The following is a 21,153-nucleotide window of genomic DNA, read 5'->3' on the forward strand; positions in this document are numbered from 1 at the left end:
ACATGCCAGGCTGAACAGGGGGCTAGAGCTCCTGCATGTCCAGCCGGCGCGACTTTGCATCGTGGCTCCAATTTCGAGATCCTAGCGCCTCGACTTGCTAGAGCAGCCACCCGGAGCAGCTCTCTCACCTCCCTACTCTGGCCTGCCTACTTTCCCAACCCACAGGCGTGCTTTCAAGCGTCGTCATTCACCTTCTTTACGCTCCTTCACCATCCCAGTATTCTATTCCATTCGCCAAAGGGGATCTCTAGGTCTTCTACAATGGTTGGTCCACCCAGATTGCGCCGTCCGCGTATAATGAATGAGTGACATGTGCTAACTCGTGGCCCTCTCCCACGTGCGCAGCTTGACAAACTCGTGGGCATCGCCATGCTCGTGGCCGCCACGGTCGTCTTCCTCTACTACACCTTCTGGACCTTGTTTATGGTAAACAATTACCCCCCCCCCCTCCTCTGGGAGAAAAAGAGAACAAGGCCCTGTCCCTAATCCCGGGGCACTTTCGAGCGAGTCGCTAACGCAGACACAACCACCACCTCAGCCCTTCGTCGACTCGGACCACCCCCTCCAGAACTTCTTCCCCCCTCGCGTCTGGGCCGTCCGCATCCCCGTCATTCTCATCCTCCTCGCCTCCGCCGTCGTGGGCTCCTTCCTCGGCGTCGTCATGATCAAGAGCAACAAGAAGAAGGCCGCCAAGGCCAAGGCCGCCGCCGCGAAGAAGAAGTCGTAAGGCGGAACGTATATCCAAGTGTGGTGCTTGCGCGCCGGGCGGACTCGGGACTGGGCGGCGAAGGCGCAGTCTCGCGGGAGAGCACCTGGCAGACCAAGACCTGCCTTGTCGGGACATCTGGCATGAGGAACCCGAACCTTCGAATCGTCGAATGGACCTCGTTACTGCGTGGACCAAAACTCGCGGACTTGTGTGTGAATGCAGGGACTCGACATTTGATATGCAGTCTGGGGACACGCAACCAAGACCACATGCCCCAACTACTGCCATAGTAAAAACCACATACATATAATATCAGGAAGCCTTGCAAATGCATCGACCTGAACGCATAACATAGCGTCAGGGTCTCTGTCTTTTTTTGGGTTTTACTGATTTGGTTATCTGCCAAGTGGCGATGTCTCTCTATCTACCTGATATGTGCCGTGTCCCGAAGAGCCCCATCCTAACCCAGAACCACCGCATTCAAGCAGAAGAAGCAATAAGCTCAAAAAAGCCCATGGCACAGAGCGATGCAAGGTAGGGAGGCATTGCCCTGAGGCTCCCAATGAGCAATCAAAACCCCCTTTCACAATGAGCGTCAGGGCTTCAAGTTGGCCACCTATGCGGAGTTGCCGTCACAACGAGGGCCGGGGCCGTCTCTCAGACCCGCTGGTCTGCAAAGTCAAGAACCTCACAGTCGTCCTCGAAGAAGCCGTCCTCGTCCTCGAGGTCTCCGTGGCGGCCCCCGCCCCTTCGCCGCCTCGTTGTAATCACGATCTGTTCCTCATCGTCGACACGTTGCTGGCGCATCACAGATCGTTCCATAGCCGACTGCGGCAACGCACGCACATCGTCTGTCGACATGATAAACGCCTCGTCCACTCCACTGTGACGGCGGCCACTATTGATCCTGATCGCAGTGATGGGCTGTCCAAAAGCCCACGCCCCTCCCGGGGTGGTCGCAGGGTCCTTGGCAGCAGCAGACTTTTGCTTGCGTCGAGGTGTAGCACGGGCTGTTTTGCTGTCCTGGGTAGTGTCCGCCAGGAGTACCGAGGCTGTGGGCAGTTGCGATGGGACAGCACTCGCTCCTTGCTCAGTGCTGTACTCATAGAGTGCCACACGCTTGTCGGTATGGAACGGCTGGTAAGGCGCAGAAGACTCGATTTCTGCCTGTGGTATCGACGATTCTGCGCTGGGGTTGCGTCGTGCGATCTTGGGTCGAGCATTGAGCACCATCGTGTTGTTGACAGCATCAACCTCCCTGTCCATCAGGTCCAGATACTCATCAGGGTCGATCAGGCGCTTCACAGCCGGACAGATGAGGTCGTCAGGGAGCGTCGGAAGCTTGAAATCTTTGTACCTTCTGAAACGGGTAGCATTCTGCCTTCCGTCCGCAGTCCGCACCTTACGCGGCCGCTGGGGAAACGTCCGTACCAACCCATCCCCTAGGACGAACAGCGAGTGGTCCTTGCCATTCGCGACTAGTATGACACACGAAGGTCCCGGTGCGTTTGCGCCCAGTGGAAGCGATATGCGGTTGTCACCACTGTGGCGGAACTGATTGATAGCGCTTCCTGTTTTCCCAAGCGAGTGGCTGATACCGGCGGCGATTATCTTGCCGCCGTAGTTGGCGTGCCCGACAATCTTGGAGCCGGTCGTTTGAGGCGCATTCGAACTGCTGCGACGGGATCGGTCGATGAGCGGGCGAGCGGCGTCCCAGGCCGAATTGAACGCTCCGGTAGCAATAGACACGGCAGAACTGCCACCCTCCGCGACGTTCGCATTTGTCTCCTGCAAGGGAATCCTCCGACGGGGAGGAGGCCAAGCAAAGGCACTGTCCGGCATTTCCAGAATATGAACTGTGCCCCTCTCTGTGACCATGGCTATGCAGTCGCCGCAAGGTTTCATCCACGACACATCAACGATGCGTGCCACGGTCATCCTCGAGAATCGAGCAATTTGCCGCACGCGAGGTCCGCTCGAGGAGCTTGGTCCAGCTGCCGTCTGTAGCGGAGAGGATTTCGTGTGCTGGATGCGCATCAAATCCCACACAATCTGGACATCGCCCTTGGGGCTCGCGGTAAATAGCGACAGTCCATTAGGAGCGAAGGACAAGTAACTGCAACCTGATGTTGCGAACGTCGTGGTTGGATGTATAGAGGAAGAGACGAGGGATGTCTCAACGTCTACAATAGACACAAGGCCAGGCTCTTTTGTAACTGCTGGAGCTGTAGAGCCATGGGTTGGCGGGAACTGTGGCGGATCTGCTCGAGCATAGGGCGGGTTCCAAGGCTGCGCCCCCGGCGGCGAGCGTGCCTGCTGGGACGGCATCGCGGACTTGCTCCAGTAGTTGCTGAAGGCTTGCAGTCCCCGCTCGCCAATCCATTTTGCGCCCTGGATCACTTCCTGTGTCGTCTCGCGCATCAGCTTATTCATGATACTGTCTCCTTCTGGAAGGTCGACATCAGAAACCACACTCGGCAACTGAGGCGGTGTCAACGATACGAGTCCTGGTGCCTTGCCTTGAACTGGGACCGGCACGGTTGCCCGCAAAGACACTTGCGACGACGGAGCAGCGGGGCAGTAGGCGATCCATCTCCCTTTCATGGCAATAATGGGAGCCCTCGGAGCTTGACGCTGCACAGTCGCCCGCAATCGCTCGCTCTCTTGTGTTGGATCCACCAGAGGTTGCTGGACTGTGGTCCACAATTTGCCCACGCACCTGAACTCGATGCCTGGTTCGTGAGGGATGCTCGCCTGGCGATAAATCCAGCTTTCACCCGTCTGCCCAGATGCGATCACAATGGTCCCCCCTTCAGCAAGGATCCGGAGTGACCCAGTGGGCAGTGGTGCCTGGAAAATAGGGCTCGTGATGGGGACTTTGAGAGGAATCTTGGGGCCCTCGAGCAGAGTCGCTACACGTCTGCTGTCTTTCAACGAGTACACATCCACACTAGTCTGGTAGAAGTCGACCGAGGGCGTCCTCATACCCAGAGCATCTTTTTGACCCAAGTCGGTGCCTGCTGGCGAGGCAGCCCCAGAGCGTTCTTGTCCACTGGCGTAGTTGCCATCGACCTTGACTTCAGGGGTGGTTTGTGGCAGTACGGGCCCGTGGACGACAACAGCCACGAGGGGGCTCGGGTCATGCACAACACCGCCAGTCGCGGTCCAAGGCAGGATCTTGGCAAAGTAGACTCCTCCTCGCAGGCCTTTCAGGCTTGCCACGGGTTCGACGCCACTCTTCGTGGCCGAATGCACCTCAAGGCCGCCTTCGTAGCCGGTGAGCACGACTGTGTCTTTGCCCCGAGCAGTAGTGCCCTGGATCCTTGGTAGTGTGTCGAAACCAAAGGCATAACCCCTCTCACCAGGTTTCATCCCGGCCACTTGCCCGAACTCCAGGTCGATATCTGGTGTGCCATAGAAGTGGGCCTGGTGCTGGTGTGGAAGCGGCGGGTTATTAGCACCCCGCGCATAGGCAGTCTGAGAATGCATCGAGCTTCGCCTGTACGAGGCAACCGACGGGGCGTACGCCTCTGACGGTGCGTAATGTTGGTCCATCTGGAAACTGAGCGGCCGCCTGCCCTGGACTGGGGGTGAGGCAGACACGGGCTGGCCATTGTAGATGGGACGGGGTGAAGCCCAGCCACGAGTGTCCTCGTAGGACGAGGGTGCAGTGGGCGGCGATTCCCCCATGAGGTTTATCAGATTCCCCGGTGAGCCTGCCAGGCCCGCAACTCCTTTTGTCCATTCGGTCGTGCTTCTTGCGGTGCTTGTCGCGTACGACGTGGCAGAGACGGCGTCCAGAAGCGGCGAGGGAGCGGTATTCCCACTTGAGGGTATGCTGGCAGGTTTCAGGTCTGGGGACTGGACCGGGGATGAGGATGAGTCCGAAGCGGGCTCCTTGTTGGGACTGTCACTGGTTGCAATACGTTAACAAGGAGGCACACAGGGAGAGAATTCCCCCCTGGGCGCGTCCACAGACGGGGCCCACGGGAGCAGAGGGTAACACTAACGTGAACTTGCCGGCGGCGTGCTTGGTGATGGCGGCAACGACACCCCCACCACTGTCTTTTCCATTTTTCTTGTCCTTCTTTGCGCCTTTCATGGTATCAGCTCGGCCCACGGTGCTCGGGCAGCTGCAGAGTCGACGAGGAGGACGAGTTGGTGGATGACGGGTGAAGAGGGCCCGGGGGAGGACGAACCGGGCATCCGTATAGGCTTCAAAAGCCTAGAGCAGTTGCCTGCTCTGGACACGGGCCGAGAACCCTCGCAGGCCAAACCACGGCGTGGGCGGAAGCTTCTGGTGACCAGCAACAGTGGTGAGGCGCGTGGCAGGGCCGGATAGGGGGTCACGGGGTGCGGACGTCGAGGGGCGCAGGAGGGGTGATATCTGATGGCCAGGTACCGGCAGGAATGACTGGATTCCTAGAAACAAGGACCTGTTATGCGTCCCAAGGTCGCGAGTGTGCAGCAAGATGTGTGGCTAACAAAGGAGTGGAAGGTCAGCGGCAGAGGCAGCCAGCTGACGTGTGGTATTAGTTGTTGTATTGAGGGGTGGCCGTTGCGGTCGTCAAGGTCTAAAACGCCTAGGTGAGGCAGGGAGGCAGCAAGCAGTCTGGTGAGACCAGGGAAGGAAGGACGACAAGCAGGTAGGTACAAGCAGGTTATCAAGACGGACGGAAATAGAAACAGCAGCAGAAGAGGAGGACGGCCGGAGTGCGTCGGGAGCTCTGGGTGGACTCGCCTCGCAGACGGGCAATGTAGGTATCGTGAATAACAATAGAGCGCGATCTCGTAGGATATGGAAGAATAACAGACCGGGTTGGGTTCAAGACAAGTACGGCGGGTTGGTGCAAGACGAGACGAGCAGGAGACGAGCAGGTCCGGCGGGCCAGCTGGAGTTGTACTGTAGTCTATCTACGTAGGTGCCAGGCGAGTCCTCGACCAGTGCCCGTTGCCGGCCACCCCAGCCCAGCAGGTAGGTACGGAGTAGGTACGCGACGACAGCACGTAGTGGCAGTCATAACGGAGGTACCCAGGGGGTGTCATGGGCATTGTCATGGAGGGGCTGCTGCAACACGGACGAGGGACGGGTTGGCGGGCAGCAGGCGGGGTGCGCAGGTGGGCTGGGGGGGGGGGCAGCTGGGGGGGCAGTCAGGGGCAGGGATCAGGCACGCACGGCAGGGGTATCTCGTGGAGTCAGAGGGGCCCCACGGCGTCATCTCAGATGGCCATGGCCCAGGATGGTAGGTACCGCATGTAGCCCAGCCCTTTATCTGTTATCTGGCCTGCACGGCACTCGACTTGACGAAAACAGTCTGGCTCTTTGCCCGTGATGCACGATGGTGCTACAGACGGTGTAGACCACCGTCTCTTGTTCTGGAAAGGACGCACCGCCCCTCCAAGGTCCAAGGCGAGAGTGAGTCTGTGTACTGTGGTAGTACGGAAGTACTGCGCTCATCTGTTCCAGCCAGAGCCGAGGTCATGCCGCCGTGGCTGAAGTTCACACTCGCCCACTCACCTGCTCCCTACTGAAGTACCCAGGTACCTCCGTACCTCACCCTCGCCCTCACCGTCATCAGCCTGGGCCAAGGGGGAGGAGGTAGGAGGGACGAGGGAAGACGAGCGAGGTTTGGCCTGGGTTCCAGATGTCCTACTTGGCTCATTCAAGGTAGTTCAAGTGTTCAGCTGACCATCGTCCCAAGACCAGGACTCGGCAGCTCGGGGCCCGAACCCTGGGGGGAGGGATGGCGGCGACGGGGATGAATGGGGCATTCGCGTTGAGGTGACCGCCTCTGTGTGACCGATCCTCGCTGATCTTGGGTGAGCCTCCAGGTACTTTATTAGTAAACCAACTCTCGCGCATACCGACCGACGGTGTGCCCTCCGTCTGCCCGTACAAGAACATGATGGTCATCCATCGTCGCACATGTACAGACGTACCTCACGCACTGCCAGGCGCTTCCGGCGCCTGCCGTGGTCACACTGCTTCCGGGACCCCGCCTGACGCGTTGCCCCCCTGTTATTGGGGATGATCAATCCGGCATGGTGCAGACGTGTAATCAAGCTCCGATAAGAGGGCCACTCAACACCATTGATACCAGCACGAGGATACCAAGCTGCTAGTCATGGCCGCACTATCCAGACCTGGAACAGTACGGCAATAAACGGGGTATGCACCAAGTGATCTATCTGGTCGATTGGCTGGCCAGACATGCGGTACAACACGTCCATTGATGGATGGCTGGCTTGCTGGAGATGTGACGAAAGCAAGCCCGGGCCTGGCATATATACTTAGGCATGCACATGCATGATCGAGTACCTTGGTGGTCTTGAAACGATTGAATGATTAATCGAGTGATTATTATCACCGTTGCATCAATCAATCAGTCAGTCAATCGATCACCTCTGGAGGTAAACACGATAATACGCAAACTTCCACTCCCCGCCCTCGGCAGCCCGCGTCAGCCTCGCCCGCCCGGCCCAGTCCACCTTGGCCTCCTCCCCCTCGGGCCCCCCCTTCAGCTTGTAGACCACGTCCCCGTACAGCATGAGCTCGACCTCGTTGCCGCCGCCTGCGCCGCCTGCGCCGCCCGCGCCGTTGAACGTGGCCGGGAACACCTGGTACACCGTGTGCTTGCGCGCCTGCACCTTCTCCCACATGCCCTCGCGCACCTTGAGGATGTCTGCTTCCGACTTAGTAGTTGGCCGCCTGTTTGTTTGTTCGCTCATGAGGTGGAGAGCATGGCCAGGCGTCACGCCACCGCAGCAACAGCAGCAGCAGCAGCAGCAGCAGCAGCAAAAACTCACCCGTCTTGCCCGTTGCCTCCTGTAGCCCCATCACGAGCGTTGCGTCATGGTGGAAAAAGTCGAGCCACTCCTGGTTCTTGCCCGGCGTGTCCGACACCCCGTAGAACTTGGTGATGAAGTCCTTGACGCCGTCGTCGACCTGCACATTGGTCGGGTACACGGGGCTGTAGTTTAACATCCTGTAGGTGGCTCGGGCGCAGATTGTCTCCGAGATTAGCTGCTGGTTGAAAGTCGGCTTTTCAGTCTCTGGTGATTCGCAACCGTTCTGTGTATTTACAATGACTTTCGTGGATGAGCTTAATGCATGATCGGTAGACAGGGCGCGGGCCGATGCAGGTGGAGGGCAGTACCCGACGATTTGGATCCGCAATGAAGTCACCTCACGAGAAGTCACAATTGCATATAACCCTATAGTCCTTATGCAATGTTTGGATGGTCATTGTATTAATTATTTGTTCCGTATAACGGACATGCTGATTCTCCTCAGCTCCATAATCCTCGCAACCTCAAACTTTCGAGGTCCGCCCCAATACTCATACATGCAGGCAGGGCCTCTATTCCCTCGGAGTCAAGCTATGCTGTCTCGCTCAACGAGGCGGGGCCACCCTTGTTTGGCACTCTCTGACCTGTGCACCCGACCACGGCACCATCGTAACCTCACGCTCATTTGATAGGAGAGCCAAGATAGACGCGCGGGAGCTTCAACTTATCGCGCTGCTAGCGCTTCGACGTCCTCTTGCCTGCCTCGCGGCCCTCCCCCCCGTCCATCCCAAGTGAAACCCGGCACTCTGGGCAGTACCACAACTTAGGTAGATTCTTCTCCGTCTTGAGACCGAGACACTCGAGATGGAACCACTCATAAGGACACTGTCGGCCATCGTTAGCACGTGCCCTTTGCCTTTTCACGACCGAACCTCAATATCGGAGGGGCGCATCTAGCTTACATCGACATTCTCGCAGAGCACCATGGTCCCGAAGCTAACGCGGTTGCAAACGCAATACCTCTGCTCGTGTGGGTCGATCACATTACCATCCTCATCCACTTCGACCTCAGCCTCGGCCTCGGCAGACGCCTGGCCAGCGCCGCGGTCGTCCTTCTTCCGCGCCGCACCACGCTTAGACTTCTTCGGTGCCGCCTTGCGCTTCGTTATAGCGCTGTTGCCGCCCGAGTTTGTCCGGCTGATGATGCCCGGCGCAGGTCTCTTAGTCCTCTTGCTGGGCTGTCTCACCGATGACATCGGCTCGGGGGCAGGGGTGTTCCGCGCAGTGCTGGCACGACGAGGTCGATCCGCCGCCAACCCCGCCGGCTGAGTAGTGTCCTGGCCGCGTGAAGACGGTCGGCGCGATGATGCCTCCTGTACAGGAGTCGTGACCGACGGTGTGTTTCCACGAGATACCGACGTCCTGATGGGAGGGGGGCCAGCGGCTTTCTCCTTGGCTTGATTCTTGGCTTCTCGTGCTCGAGTCTCCCTCCCGGGCGGCACAATAGGCGTCGTGGACTTGATGGGAGACTGAGGACCGTCGTCGGCCGGCGCCTTAGTCGGCACAATGGTCGTCGTCGTGTTCGCATCAGAACTAGGGGCAGGTGAGACTGCGGTGGACTTAGTTCCCACCGTGATAATTGACTGCTCCTGCCCAGGTGGCATCGGGATGGGGACCGGAGTTGTCGACTGGGGAATCGGCTGCGAGCCGCCGGGCGTCAACTGGGGAGGCGGCACGGAGGTCTGCTGAGAGCGAGGCATGTTAATATGTGGTGGGATCGGGACTGGTGTCTCGGTCTTTGATCGCTTCAAGCTCGCCGGGTCTGGCTTCTCGGCATCCGCCTCAGTGACCGAATCCCTCTTTCGTTTCTTCTGTTGCCTTCTGCTAGGAGCCTTGTTCGCCGCCTGTTCTGAGGACTGCGGTTGCTGGAAAGAGACCTGAAAGTTTCTAGCCATCAGAGCGAACCTTCTCGCGGACTCCTCCGCCTCCTTGGCCGCAATGTCCGACATACGATCCTTCTTGATCTTCTTCGCCTTGTTCAGCTCATGGCCACGGTTGGTGAGGTTCCTGTCCTCGGCAGCAATCGCGGAGTCCAGGGTGACGGCTCCCATCGGGAGGTGCTCAGAGCCCGTCACATCGTCGATGATCGGCTGTGGGAGTGACGTTTCGAAAGGTCTTCCCTCATCCTCCGCCTGCTTCTTAGCTGTGGCCCAGCCGTCGTAACCACGGCCGAGGGTCTTCAGCTCCTTATGAATCATCGTCTCACTCGGCACCCACGATGAGTTCTTCTTCATTCTCTTCCTCAACTTTGACAGCTCCCACTGTGTAAGCTGCAACCACGGGGCGTCCTCGCTGCCAATAACAGCATTCTCCGGCGGGGGTACCAGAGGTGCGGTCCGGCTGGGAAGCCCAGCAGGTGTGTTCGCCGCGCCACCAGACTGCGCTTGTGAGGCCCTTTGATTCTTTGGTTTCGGCGTCTTGACATTTTTCTCGGGCACCTTCCTGCCCCCGCGTGGCTTCTGGCTGCCGCCGCGCGCCGCTGGTGTGCGTCGAGACACAGCAAGCTCCTCCTCTTCATCCTCATCCGAGCTGCTCTCACTCTCGTCGCTGTTTGTATCGTAGCCGACATCGTAGGGGGCGAGGACATCGCCAGGGACTGTTATCCTGGGGCCGCGAGGCCGGCGCCCCTTCTCAGCGCCAGCGGGCTGGCGTTTCGCCCCGCGCGTGGCCAGGGGGGATCTCGCCGCGACGGGGCTTCTCTGCACGTCATCGGCAGGGTACTTCTCGAGCATGTTGCGCAATTTCGCATGGATCAACGTCAGCCTGTTGACATGCCTTTTCACATTCTCTGCCATTCGCACGGCCTCGGCGTGCGAGTACACGCGCGAGGTCAGCACGCGGTTGAGCTCCTCGGATATGTCAGCCCTCAGCTGGACGGGCTGGGGCTTCTCCTCGGTTGCCAGGCCGGGCAGCTGACCCCACTGTCTCGTGAGCTCGTGCAGCTTGAGCGAGGCTTGTGAGTGATGTTGGTCGAGCGTGCCGATCAGGGTGAGCGATCGCATCACGTCCGCGGGCAGGTGCTCCGTAAACTCCAGGAAGTCGGTGACGGTTGCTTGCGCATCGGGGTCCGCACGCCCATCGAGGGCTCCAAGGCTGTCATTGTTAATTGATTCGAGCGACTCGATCGCTCCGTGCATGGAGGGTGCCTTCTGTCGAGGGGACAGCGGTTCCTCCTCTTCCACCTGCACGACACCACCTTCGACTGCGGCCATCCTTACGACCTCAGACTTAGGTGAGATTGCTTGGTGTGATTTTGACCTTGTGCGGGACTCGGGCGTTCATTTGGGTCAAGTCAAGCTGCCGATGAGCTCAAACGAGCAGTGGCGCATCGTGTTGGCACGTGGAGGGGACCAAGTAGTAAACAGCCTGAGCTTCACTTCTGGTTCTAGAAGTCAGGCTAGAGAATACGAGTTGCAGGCATGTGAAGGGGAAGGCGCTCGGGCCACTGCTCTTAGCGTGAGCCCTCCATGCACTAATGCAGGTGTATGACACTAAGGCGGCAGCTACACTTCTTAGGTGCATAACCTCCATGCACTGTTTCTTGTCCTTGCCGGACGATACACAGTACACTTGTCTGCAATTCACTTGGAAGTTTAGGCAGACAGTCATTTCATATTTGGGTGAGAAGAAAAAGTTGGCCCTGATGTTCTTTCCAAGTGTGAAAAATTCCTGTGCTATGCCCCTGGGTGATCTATGTCAGCCAAACTTTCGTAATTTACATGGCTCGAAATGAAGGCTGGCCAAGTCCTCTCTGCTCTGTCTTGCAAGACTTGCTTGCCCCAAAGACCTTCACAGCATCTTTCCCCACACGAAGCTTTCAACACCCTGTACTGCACACACTTTACACCTCTCCTACAGCGCCCAAGCCAACACCTGTGAAGAAGGCCGCGGCGACCCAAACAGATGCATAGATTGCTGCACCAGTTGGCTCCACTCCGCTGATGGTAAGGTAGCCCTGGAGGGTTGTGTTGATACCAGTCACAGCCATAAGGGCCAGTGTCCTGGCAACACCGACCTTTGTCTGTGTCGTGTAACCCCAGATGTTCCACCAAACCGTCTCACCCAAGCTGGCAGTGACAGGGTCAAACTGCGCTGCCTTCTCGTCTGCCTCAGTGCGGCCAGTCGCAGCTAGGGGGGTGAAGATGAAGCTGCGAGCAGCGATACCAGAGGCCGCAGCCAGGGCCGTCGCGAGCGGCGATACGTAGATGCTGGTGGCGCTGTGGAGCGGCTCGACGGTGGGGATACCGACAAAGTACAGGACCAGGATACCGGGCAGGAACGTCTTGTAGGAGAGGAAGAGCGTAACGCTGTATATGAAGGTGGCCAGGAGCGTGCTGAGGATCGCGATCGGCGTGTCGGCGATGATCTCGCGGTTGGGGGTCGAGGACGAGTTCCTGTGCGCGGCAGAGAGCGGGCGCAGGAGCAGGAATGGCACGAAGCTGGCGATCACATCAACGGTGAGGCCCGCAATCGCCGTCTTTGGGCTCACGTTGTAGAATGCAGTCATGAGGTAGAACTGGTAGCGCCGGTCAGCCTGGGCTTCCAGTAAGATCACCCGAGGGTCCATGATATGCGCAGACTTACAGTGGGGCTGTGCGAAAGCAGATTCAGCGCCGCGAGGTCAACCGAGTCGAAGTTCGCGAACCATCCAAGCGCCAGCTCCGTCAGCCTCCAAGCCGTCATGATCCCCAGCTCGCGCGGCGTCTCCAGTGTGCGCATCACGGTGGCCAGCTCGCCGTGGGTGAACTCGTTGATGAAGGAATAGCCCAGCGACGAGATGGAGAAGCTCAGGATCGCCACGAGCGGGAACTGCAGGACCGGCGGCAGCGTGGACCGGCGCTCGGCCGGCGCACTGGAGCTATCGGGCTTCGTCAATGCGACAGCCTGCGCGGCAGAGGAGCTCGGCCCCTCGCCGGCATCGTTGTTGACGGCATCAACCTGGTTTGCTGAGGACATTGCGCATGCGCTCGACGGGCAGGTAGATGATGTGGGCACCGCGGGGCGGCGAGTTCGCGTAGTACTAGGGGAACAAAGACAACAAAATCAAAGCTGCCGCTGAACCGGAGCCTCGGGGTGTGTTGGAGACGATATCTCGAGGTGGACAAGGTGCAGCGGCGTTGGTCGAGAAGGGGAAGAGAAAAGCCAGGTCGCAAGTCTCGAGAGCTTCTCTGCGGCTCAAAAAGCTAGTGCGCAATTTGGCAGGGGGGCCGCACGTTGGAGGGGAAACCAACTCCTGCCCCACTATGATCTCAGAAAGGCGAACATGCAGGCCTAGGAAGCTGAAGCTCCGGGGAGCTGTTACTGGAAAGCCTGCGCCCTCCGTACTGGCAGCGCTGCTGCCGCTAAACTGCCAGACGGATTCTGCCCTCTCCCTGCATTTTTCATCAGTGCTCATACCAACCTGCATCCTCAGATCTCTGATCAATCCAGCAAATCAGTACATTCTGCCATCTTCACGTCATTATACTTTCACCGACCTCTCAGAGAATCGGCAATTGATTGATTCTTGGTCTTGGTACCGTTGTCTGGGCATTGTGGCGGCAGGCACTCGCCGTTTGTCGCGGTGCGCATGACTTGAGCTCACGAAGTATCCACAGCTCATCAAAACGGAAAGGTTCCATAACGCGGAGAATTGCAGGGCGAAGATTCTGCAAAAGGACCCTGAATTCTCCCTCGCCATTCTGCACCCTTCTTCTTCCCTTCTTCCTCACTGTTACCTTCGCCGCCTGCCTTTTCCCACAGTATTCCGTGAGCTCTGGTGGGAAAATGAGGCTGCAAGTCCTGCACAGCGGCCTCTTCACTCTCCGTTGTTGCTATTCATGTTGATCACGCTTCTGCAGCATCTTATCACATATCAATGATCCATGACGGCACATCAATCATATCGATACGAGGCCGGGTTGCTTGGCAATGGGCTCTTCCATTTGTTTGTTACTGACAAGGGACCTCCGCTCGACGCTCTCACAGGCTGGCCCTCACTTTAACCTCGTTGGGTTCTGCCTCCTGGTGACTCGTTGACCGAGTCGCCAGTGAGGTCTCCCAACTCTTCGGTGCTGTGGGCCGCCGCGGCGGAGCGAAGCGTCCGCGACTATTGCTTATATAGGTGAATACACATAGGAGAACGACAACGACAACAATACCCGCCAGAACGCCTCACCGGCCCTACTCCATCCCAGGTGGTTCCCGAACAGCAGGCCGTGGCAAATCAAATGCGAACGAAGAAGACTTGGAAATTCCGGCAGAAGGTTACTCCTCCATGCGCCCGAAGAAGCCGTCGTTAACATCATACTCGTCGCTGCGGGCCCGGGACCGAGCATCGTCATCATTGTCGCCGTACTCCATCTTGACATCCCCACTCCCCCGGCGCCTGTCACCGCGGGTGAAGCTTTCTGGCGCCTGGTTGGGGAAGCTGCTGAGGAATGGCGATTGCCCGAGGGAATCCTGCCCGAGGAAGTGGGCCGGGATAGGAGGGACCGCGGGCACGCCGTCATGCATCTGGCCTGAGTGGGAGCCACTGTTGCTGTTATAGCTGCAGCTCAACATGGCAACCCTGCTGGCCAGGTTGTTGGCGTCGCCAGAGACGCTCAGGCCAGAAGGCGGAGGACTCGGCTCCAGGTACTGGTGGCCGAATCCCGAGCCAAATGGCACGCTCGTGGCATACGAGCTTTCCGATGGGGCGGCGGCATATAGCGACCGAGAGATCCCGCTTCGGAAGTTGTCCCCGCCGAACGGCGAGGTGGGGGAGAACTGATAGTTGACGGCATCCATGGAGCTCAGGCCCTCCATGTGGGGTGGCGGCGTGGTATTTACAGAGCTGCGGCCGTCCACCTGCTCAGACGACCCACCCGACACGGACGGCGATGTCTCACGCGCAGAGTCCGGAGGGCTGGGCGGCTGGTCATTCATAGCAACAAGAACAGAGGCAGCTTCCAGGAGCTGAACCTGTTGGTGCTTGGATATGAGGAGCTTGGAAGTGTAAGACCATTCCGGCGTGTGTTCCCACCTGAGCAAAAAGAACGAGTCAACAAACATTGTCCGCCTTGCATCTCAACGGCAGAGGATGGTCCCGGCAATTGGCCCGCCGTGCGCGGTCAGGGGGAGGATCGTTGCAGGAGTGGGAGAGGGAGAAGACAGGGGCACAAACAAATGCTTGGTCAGGCAACTGCTATGCTTGTATCCCTTCCCGCAGTGTTCGCAGCGGAGTTCAGGTCGGTTGAACCTCCGGCCTCCTTCCTTGGCCTGGGGCTGGCCGTCGCTGGCCCTCCGAACGCGATCTTTCTGCAAGGCGTCACCCTCCTCGGGCGACGTGTTCTCCTGGTCATCAATGGCGCTGTCCTGGTGTTCCGGCTTGACCTCGGCGTTCATGAATTTGTGCGCGGGCATGCTGGCAGGTGGTGAGACCATGCCGCCGGCCCCGGACTTTGACATCCGCCGGACACCGATTGTGATAGGCACGGACGTGACCTTGCTGTTCATGTCCCCGATTGCGGCGGCGGCAGCCGCAGCAGCGACAATGTTTGCGGTGCTGTTTGTGACACTCTTGCGGCGTGCTACGCGGTGAGCGTTGTTGAGAGGCCCCGTGATGACTGTGTGCGAGTTCGTGCGAGAGTGTGACTGTCGTGTAGAATTGATTCCCGTGAGAGAGTTAGAGGAGAGCGACGGCCGGTGAGTCAATGGTCTCGAGGTTTGTACGATGTCCTAGATTTTAATGAACACGACGATCAGCGGCTGTGAACCGGGGCAGCTTCGGAGCTAGCAGGCATGATTATCTGCAATTGATGTTGATCTACCTTGGAGGAGGCCATTGCCGATGTTGCCGATCTCAGGCCCGAGAATGCCACATAAAAAGGTACGATCCCTTTGTCACAAAGTCCAAGACACCTCTTGCTCGGGCAATCAGAAACAACAGGTGGTCAATTGATCCGTCGTGTCCTGGAGTGATATGTTGTTGCTGGGCGGTGGCGTGCGTGTGGCTGCGCGAATATTTTTTGGGGAGTTGAAGACAGCTCAGCGTGGTGGGTAACAAATCGGTCGCGGATCGGGGAAAAAGTCAAGGCAGGTCAGAAGGTGCGGTGCTGGGAATTTTTGTTTTTGGCGATCCCTTTTTTTCCCCCTGCCTGGTCGGTGCTGGTTCGGAACGACGTGTGGCTTGGTACAAAAAAGTGTCCAGGTGACAGGAATACAGTGCCTCCAAGAAAGGGTACCTCCTGGTCTGCCGAGCTTGCTTCTCTCCAAAACCCGGCTCACGGAACAAAGGTGAGAGAGGGATCGGATGCCTGGGACTTGGAAAAGAGACGGATTTAGGAGGGGGTGGGCTCGAGAATAAGCGCTACCGCCAGGCTATCGACACGCGGCTTAGGAGGAATAGAAGGCGACAGAAGCGGAGATAGTAGTCACCTGGATTAGGTAGACAGATAGACAGGCAGACAGGCCGTGAGAGAGAGGCAGCCCAGAGCTGGAGGGAGCTGAGGAGAGCCCTGGGAGCTAGAGCGGCTTTGTGGGCTCGAGACGGACACCGTTTGAGACGAGTTGGGGGGACCCAAGCGGCTGCTACCTAGAGGACCTTGGAATGTACAGTTAGGATGTACAGATAAACTTTCGTTTCCCTGTGTGTTTAGGTAACGCCTGATGCAGCCGAGATAGCAGGGTTTGTGCTGGTCACGGCGACCGGGTGGGCGAGCGAGCGAGTGAGATTTGGAGTGAGCAGAAGCAAGCAGAAGCAGATTGTGTGGTATTGTAGCAGAGCGGTCCCAGCAACAACGGTCTCGGGAAGGAATGTATTGAATGAAGTGTTTGGGAATTGGGAGCGACGTGAGGGAAGAGGAGGATGAGGTGGGAAAAAAGATGCCGATCTCACAGCAACGGCGAGGGTGCCCAAAAAAAATAATTTGGGACCTTGCGAATCTGCATTCTGGATGCAAGGAGAACGAGACAAGACACAGACACCCGCCCACCAGCCCGTGCAATAATTGCCCGCAACGGAAACATCGATGCGTACGGAGTACCTGCCTGCCAGCCAGCCTGGACAAGCTGGGTAGGTAGGCCTGGTAGGTAGGCACAGGCTGGCTGTGCAGTCACGCACCTTCCAATCATCCCAACGCCTGAGAGCTCATGAGACGCCCAGCAGATCATCGAAGGGGGGGTGGGGTGTGTCCGTAAAAGGGGGTAACCTTGGAGCGCCGTGGGGCGAGGGTCTGGAGCTCGCAACTCCTGATAGACGTGGAGGGATACCTTGTGCGCCGTACCGCAGTACCCACCCGGCCAGCCCACCTGTGCGCGCGCGGTCAAGTACCATGTACGGGAGTAGAATACCTGGCGCGGCACGGCGGTCATTAATGAGTTGGATGACCTGGCGGATCAATCAGGCTCAGGCGGGCGACGGACATTCGACAATTTGCTGCTGCTGCTGCTGCTGCCACCGCAAGCCAGCCAGCCAGACGGCCAGACATAGCTGTACATACCTACAAAAACGGTCAGGGGTGGACGCCCAGATGGGACCTGCCTCCTTCGCGCTGATTTCCCCAGCAGCAGACTCATTGGGCATTAGAGGATTCCGATACACTGAATCGTGTTGGTGGTCCTGCCAACTCATTCCAGGCAATCTGCTTGGTGGTCACCGGGGCGCTGTGCTATGGTCGACCACACCACCTCCTGCGCCTAGCCCGCTGCAGAACAGATACCATGCCAAGTACCACCATCCTCGATACCACCGTGGCAGCATGGCAGCGGCAGCAGCATGGGTAAGGCAGGGGAGGGAGCTGCTACGAGCTGCTGCTCGGTGCTGCTGCGACCAGGGAGAGCTCAGTGTCAAGCCTGGTTTATCAACGCACCGTGGGCCTTGGGACGACAGGACGACTGTCCCAGAGAGCCCTCCCCTGCTCTCACGAGGGAATGTCCTTGGGGCGTGGATGCATATCGCGCCCACTGTAATTCACAGCATGCTGGCAGGGCTCTCTGCCTCCCACCAACCGCCCAGGATTGGGCACAAGGGTGGCAGCTCTATCCCAAATGGTATGTACATGGTCCGTAGTGCTGTACACAGCAGTCACCTGCATGCCTAGTGGGCCGATGGTGTATCGTGAGTGGGGTGGATCGACAGGAATAGGAGCGGGGGAGGGGTGCCGGGATGCTTGAGAGGAGCTCGTGAGGTGGGATTGCAGTGCCCAAGGTCTCGCTGAGTACGTTTTCCCCGTATGCCAGCCACAGTGGGAATGCGAAACTTGTTCGCGATCCCGATGGTTGCTCTGAGAACAAGCCCGCCGGAGTTGAATATCAAGCGTGCACTTGTGAGAGACGATCACTTCTAGCACCGTCAGTACAAGGACACACAATAGACAATGTGCAAAAGCAGTTTTGGCAGTCAATCTGCGCTCTAACAAAAGTCACGCATTGAAAGCTACCCCAGTAGCACTTGTGCCCATTGTCGGGACTCTGCTCCCTTGACGAATAAGAACGCCGCTCTATTATATGCTGTGTCCGCAGCTCCAAATAAGAGCTTGGGTTGTGAAGTGAAGTACATACACGGGTGCAGGCTTAACACGCAAACCCCAGTCCCTCTTCTCATCGGATGGGAGAGCAGTTTTATGCCGCGTCTCGATCGGTTGGGACGGCGTCAAAGTTGGCTTGCCCAGCCAAGCCGTTATGAGTATACACAGCACAGCAATCGGCCGAGATCACAGAGCAGCATTTTGAATACGTAACACAGATAGAGGCCAGTCTCGATGCAGCACCGCATAGTCACTCTCTGGCCCTCCCTCGGGCAAGGAAAGCTCCTTGGCAAGCCATCCTCCATCAAAAACAGCCCCAGTGGTCAGACCGGTTCTCCGCAAGGCCCAAGGGGCACACAAGAAGAGGGCAGCATCGGTGATCTGTATCCCAGGTCCACTTTGTGTCAAGTTGGTATGAAACGGCCCCGACAGCCGGTTTCCCCCTCCTCGATGAGACTGCATTGAGTTCTGTGCCTGACAATCAAACAAACCTGCCAAATGAATTAATTGCGTCCCCGGTGCGCCTGGCGCATGGCAGCTCGACCAATGGGCCGGGGCCTCGAGGGCTCGTTTCGACTGAACTGGAGGCCGGATTCTACAACCTCCAGAGCTCAATCTTGGTGACAGCCAATGGGCGGCTTGTCTACCAGCACATTCCAAGCACACCTGCCGGTTCTGGCCCCTTAGCGCTCCAGGCGAGGTGAGGAGTTCGCCCGTCGGCGGCATGCCACCCGTATTGTTGCAATGTGCCATGAGCTATGTGCCATGTGCTATGTGCTATACGAGGAGCTGGCCCGTGGCCGCACGTAAAATGTACACTATGTGCTACGGCGTCCGGACACCCTAGACCACAAAGGAAGGATTGAGTGCCTCTCTGTCTGCACGGCTGTGGTGTAGGCTCAACGCTGATCCCTCGAGGTCAGCTCCCCAACTGCCTCAACCCACCCCTCCTTTGTCACACCATCCGGAGAATTACAGCGCCCGCCCACGTAGGTACACAAATAAGGTCGAGGTCTGGACTTGCCGATTCAAGGACCAGGTATCTACACAGAGGGGCGGCCTGGATGTCGCGCCGGGCCACAGGATCGCCAACACTTGCGCCCCCATTGGGAAAAGACAGCTTGGACGGGCGTCTGGGGGTGTTCGTAGGAAGGGCAGGGCAGTCTGGCTGTACCACATCAGAGGAATTCTAGAGAAAAACCCATCATCTGAGGGACAGGTGTTTTCCGCCACACCATCAGCCAATTGTCAGCCCTTCAGCCCTTGTGGCGGGCGTCTCGCTCACCGTGCGGACGCGTTACAGTTCTGGTGGGGAACATTGAACTAGAATAGGAGGCAGGCCCAACGCTAACAAGGCGCTCACTGTGCCAGCGTGGCTGCATTTCCACCCAGGTACATGAGTATTGTTGTGGCATGCGGTGTTCCGCTGGCTACCCTCGTTGTCCTGCCTGTCCCTACATACTATCCGAGGCCTAGAAACCCGATATGCCCGTTTCGTCCTGACCTTGCGGGCCAAGAACAAATCTTTACGCTGCAATGCAGCTAGCCGGACGCTGATGAGGCTGGTGCCCGCCCTGCTTGCTCGGCTTCGGGCCCAAAATCCAGTATGACGTGGCTGGGGACCTCGGGAGTCTGGGACAAGGTGCAAGAAAGACGCCCGCATCGCCACACCTGGCTCTTCGCGATGGCTCTGCGCCAAGTGGATTCGAGGCCAGGCTTGCTGGCCTGCCGGGTCCTGTGAGGTGCGCGTGAGGTGCGCCTCGAGGAAGAGACCAACCAGCCAGATGACGTCTCAATGATGGATCATGGGCAGCTGACCCGCCCAGCCTGCCAGCCCGCAATTCTGGCGGCGGCGGGTACCTTGGTTGATGCTGTCTGGCTGTTGGCACGCGTATCCGCCGCCTTTGAATCCTCCCTCCAACATCGAACCCTTGCAAGTGCGCTGGTACACAGTAATGCACATTGATCCTGCCGGGCTGTTGTTGCCAACATTTCCCCTGCCGCCACCACCACCACCACCACTGTAGTGCTGCCACACGATACATGAAAGGCCTGCCCTGTAGTCAGCCACCATGGGCCGGCCGTCCATGCCTTGCGGTTCAGCTGGGCGGGATTGCGCGGCTCTCAGCTCTAACCCAGCTAGCCGGGATCGAGACGGACAGACAGGCATACAGACAGACAGACAGACAGACAGAGAGCCACCCAGGCGGCACGGGGCACATGTTCTCTCATGGTAGATGGGTGGGTGCCCGCTGTTATCCGTCGACGTTTCATATGATCAGCAGTGCCCCCCAAATGCCGTGACCGAGACAGCCGGATTTGCGCTGGAGGGCTGCTAATAATACTGTGTACTGTGTACCAGTCATACCAATGAGACCTGCTGGTGGCTCGTGATAACCAACACATTGGGTCACCCACGCGGATACGTATCGACCGGAAGGAGAAAGGAGTTGTCGTCGGCCCCTTGATTGCCGTTCTCAGCGACGAGCATAGTGCCGCAATGTAATGGACATTCCCGACGCCGACGGGCGGCGCGGGCTTAAAAATAGAGAAGGAGGGGGGAGGATGAGGATCAGCACAGCCTTACCCGCACAGCAGGCGAGTACCGAAGGACCACCGAGGTACATTGCCCTGATCACCCCAGACCCCCAGCCCCACGGCTGCAGACGGAAACCTGTTAGGGCCCGGGGGGCCTGGGGGCCCGAGACTCACTCAGGTCAGTTGTGCCCCGCACAGAGCATTTTAGTGTACGAGTGCTCACAGGCACGGCGCTGAGCCAACAGCTTCGGCCTGTAGCCCGTTGCAGGGCCCCGTTCTGCGGTTGGCTCTGGTTTTTTTTTCCCCCTTCCAGCTGAGATACGGATAGATAGGCATTTTTGTGCCATGGGCTTTTTGTCATGGCGGCAAAGGGCACTCCCGTCCATGGCCCGATGTCGGTCGGTACTGTGAAAGTTGCGGCACAGCATTCATATTAGCTAGGAAGTGCTATAGGATGTGCGGTGCGTGCATACGCTGCGGTTGTGCGTCCCACAGACAGCCAGGGCACGGAGCACGGAGCACGGAGCACGGAGCACGGGGCGTAGGGCATACTGTACATACAGAGATTTG

General features: G+C 58.3%; 6 protein-coding genes across 6 annotated transcripts; 1 reads left to right on the plus strand and 5 right to left on the minus strand.

The window, feature by feature from the left end:
* The first annotated feature begins 9 nt into the window (after positions 1–9).
* Positions 10–1,040, plus strand: KVR01_008865 (uncharacterized protein). Its single transcript, XM_044788908.1, has 3 exons — positions 10–264; positions 346–426; positions 539–1,040. The coding sequence occupies exons 1-3, from the start codon at positions 262–264 to the stop codon at positions 725–727; spliced, it is 273 nt and encodes a 90-aa protein (XP_044642632.1). The 5' UTR covers positions 10–261; the 3' UTR covers positions 728–1,040.
* On the minus strand, positions 1,017–5,594 carry KVR01_008625 (uncharacterized protein). The gene is made up of 2 exons (XM_044788498.1): positions 4,720–5,594; positions 1,017–4,622 (listed from the first exon to the last, which is right to left on the minus strand). The coding sequence occupies exons 1-2, from the start codon at positions 4,809–4,811 to the stop codon at positions 1,367–1,369; spliced, it is 3,348 nt and encodes a 1,115-aa protein (XP_044642392.1). The 5' UTR covers positions 4,812–5,594; the 3' UTR covers positions 1,017–1,366.
* A 1,514-nt stretch (positions 5,595–7,108) lies between these two features.
* KVR01_008472 (uncharacterized protein) lies at positions 7,109–7,828 on the minus strand (the record flags this gene model as incomplete). The annotated part of the gene is made up of 2 exons (XM_044786280.1): positions 7,517–7,828; positions 7,109–7,392 (listed from the first exon to the last, which is right to left on the minus strand). The coding sequence occupies exons 1-2, from the start codon at positions 7,692–7,694 to the stop codon at positions 7,109–7,111; spliced, it is 462 nt and encodes a 153-aa protein (XP_044642239.1). The 5' UTR covers positions 7,695–7,828.
* A 118-nt stretch (positions 7,829–7,946) lies between these two features.
* Positions 7,947–10,924, minus strand: KVR01_008411 (uncharacterized protein). Its single transcript, XM_044793416.1, has 2 exons — positions 8,461–10,924; positions 7,947–8,383 (listed from the first exon to the last, which is right to left on the minus strand). Exons 1-2 carry the CDS (start codon positions 10,768–10,770, stop codon positions 8,234–8,236), a joined length of 2,460 nt encoding a protein of 819 aa, XP_044642178.1. The 5' UTR covers positions 10,771–10,924; the 3' UTR covers positions 7,947–8,233.
* Positions 10,925–11,180: 256 nt separating this feature from the next.
* On the minus strand, positions 11,181–12,758 carry KVR01_008703 (uncharacterized protein). Its single transcript, XM_044784818.1, has 2 exons — positions 12,143–12,758; positions 11,181–12,074 (listed from the first exon to the last, which is right to left on the minus strand). Exons 1-2 carry the CDS (start codon positions 12,512–12,514, stop codon positions 11,400–11,402), a joined length of 1,047 nt encoding a protein of 348 aa, XP_044642470.1. The 5' UTR covers positions 12,515–12,758; the 3' UTR covers positions 11,181–11,399.
* A 134-nt stretch (positions 12,759–12,892) lies between these two features.
* Positions 12,893–16,538, minus strand: KVR01_008444 (uncharacterized protein). Its single transcript, XM_044788527.1, has 3 exons — positions 15,349–16,538; positions 14,703–15,256; positions 12,893–14,561 (listed from the first exon to the last, which is right to left on the minus strand). Exons 1-3 carry the CDS (start codon positions 15,361–15,363, stop codon positions 13,805–13,807), a joined length of 1,326 nt encoding a protein of 441 aa, XP_044642211.1. The 5' UTR covers positions 15,364–16,538; the 3' UTR covers positions 12,893–13,804.
* Positions 16,539–21,153: the final 4,615 nt, after the last annotated feature.

The sequence above is a fragment of the Diaporthe batatas genome (assembly GCF_019321695.1).
Source record: "Diaporthe batatas strain CRI 302-4 chromosome Unknown Contig00010, whole genome shotgun sequence".
Lineage (NCBI taxonomy): Eukaryota > Fungi > Ascomycota > Sordariomycetes > Diaporthales > Diaporthaceae > Diaporthe > Diaporthe batatas.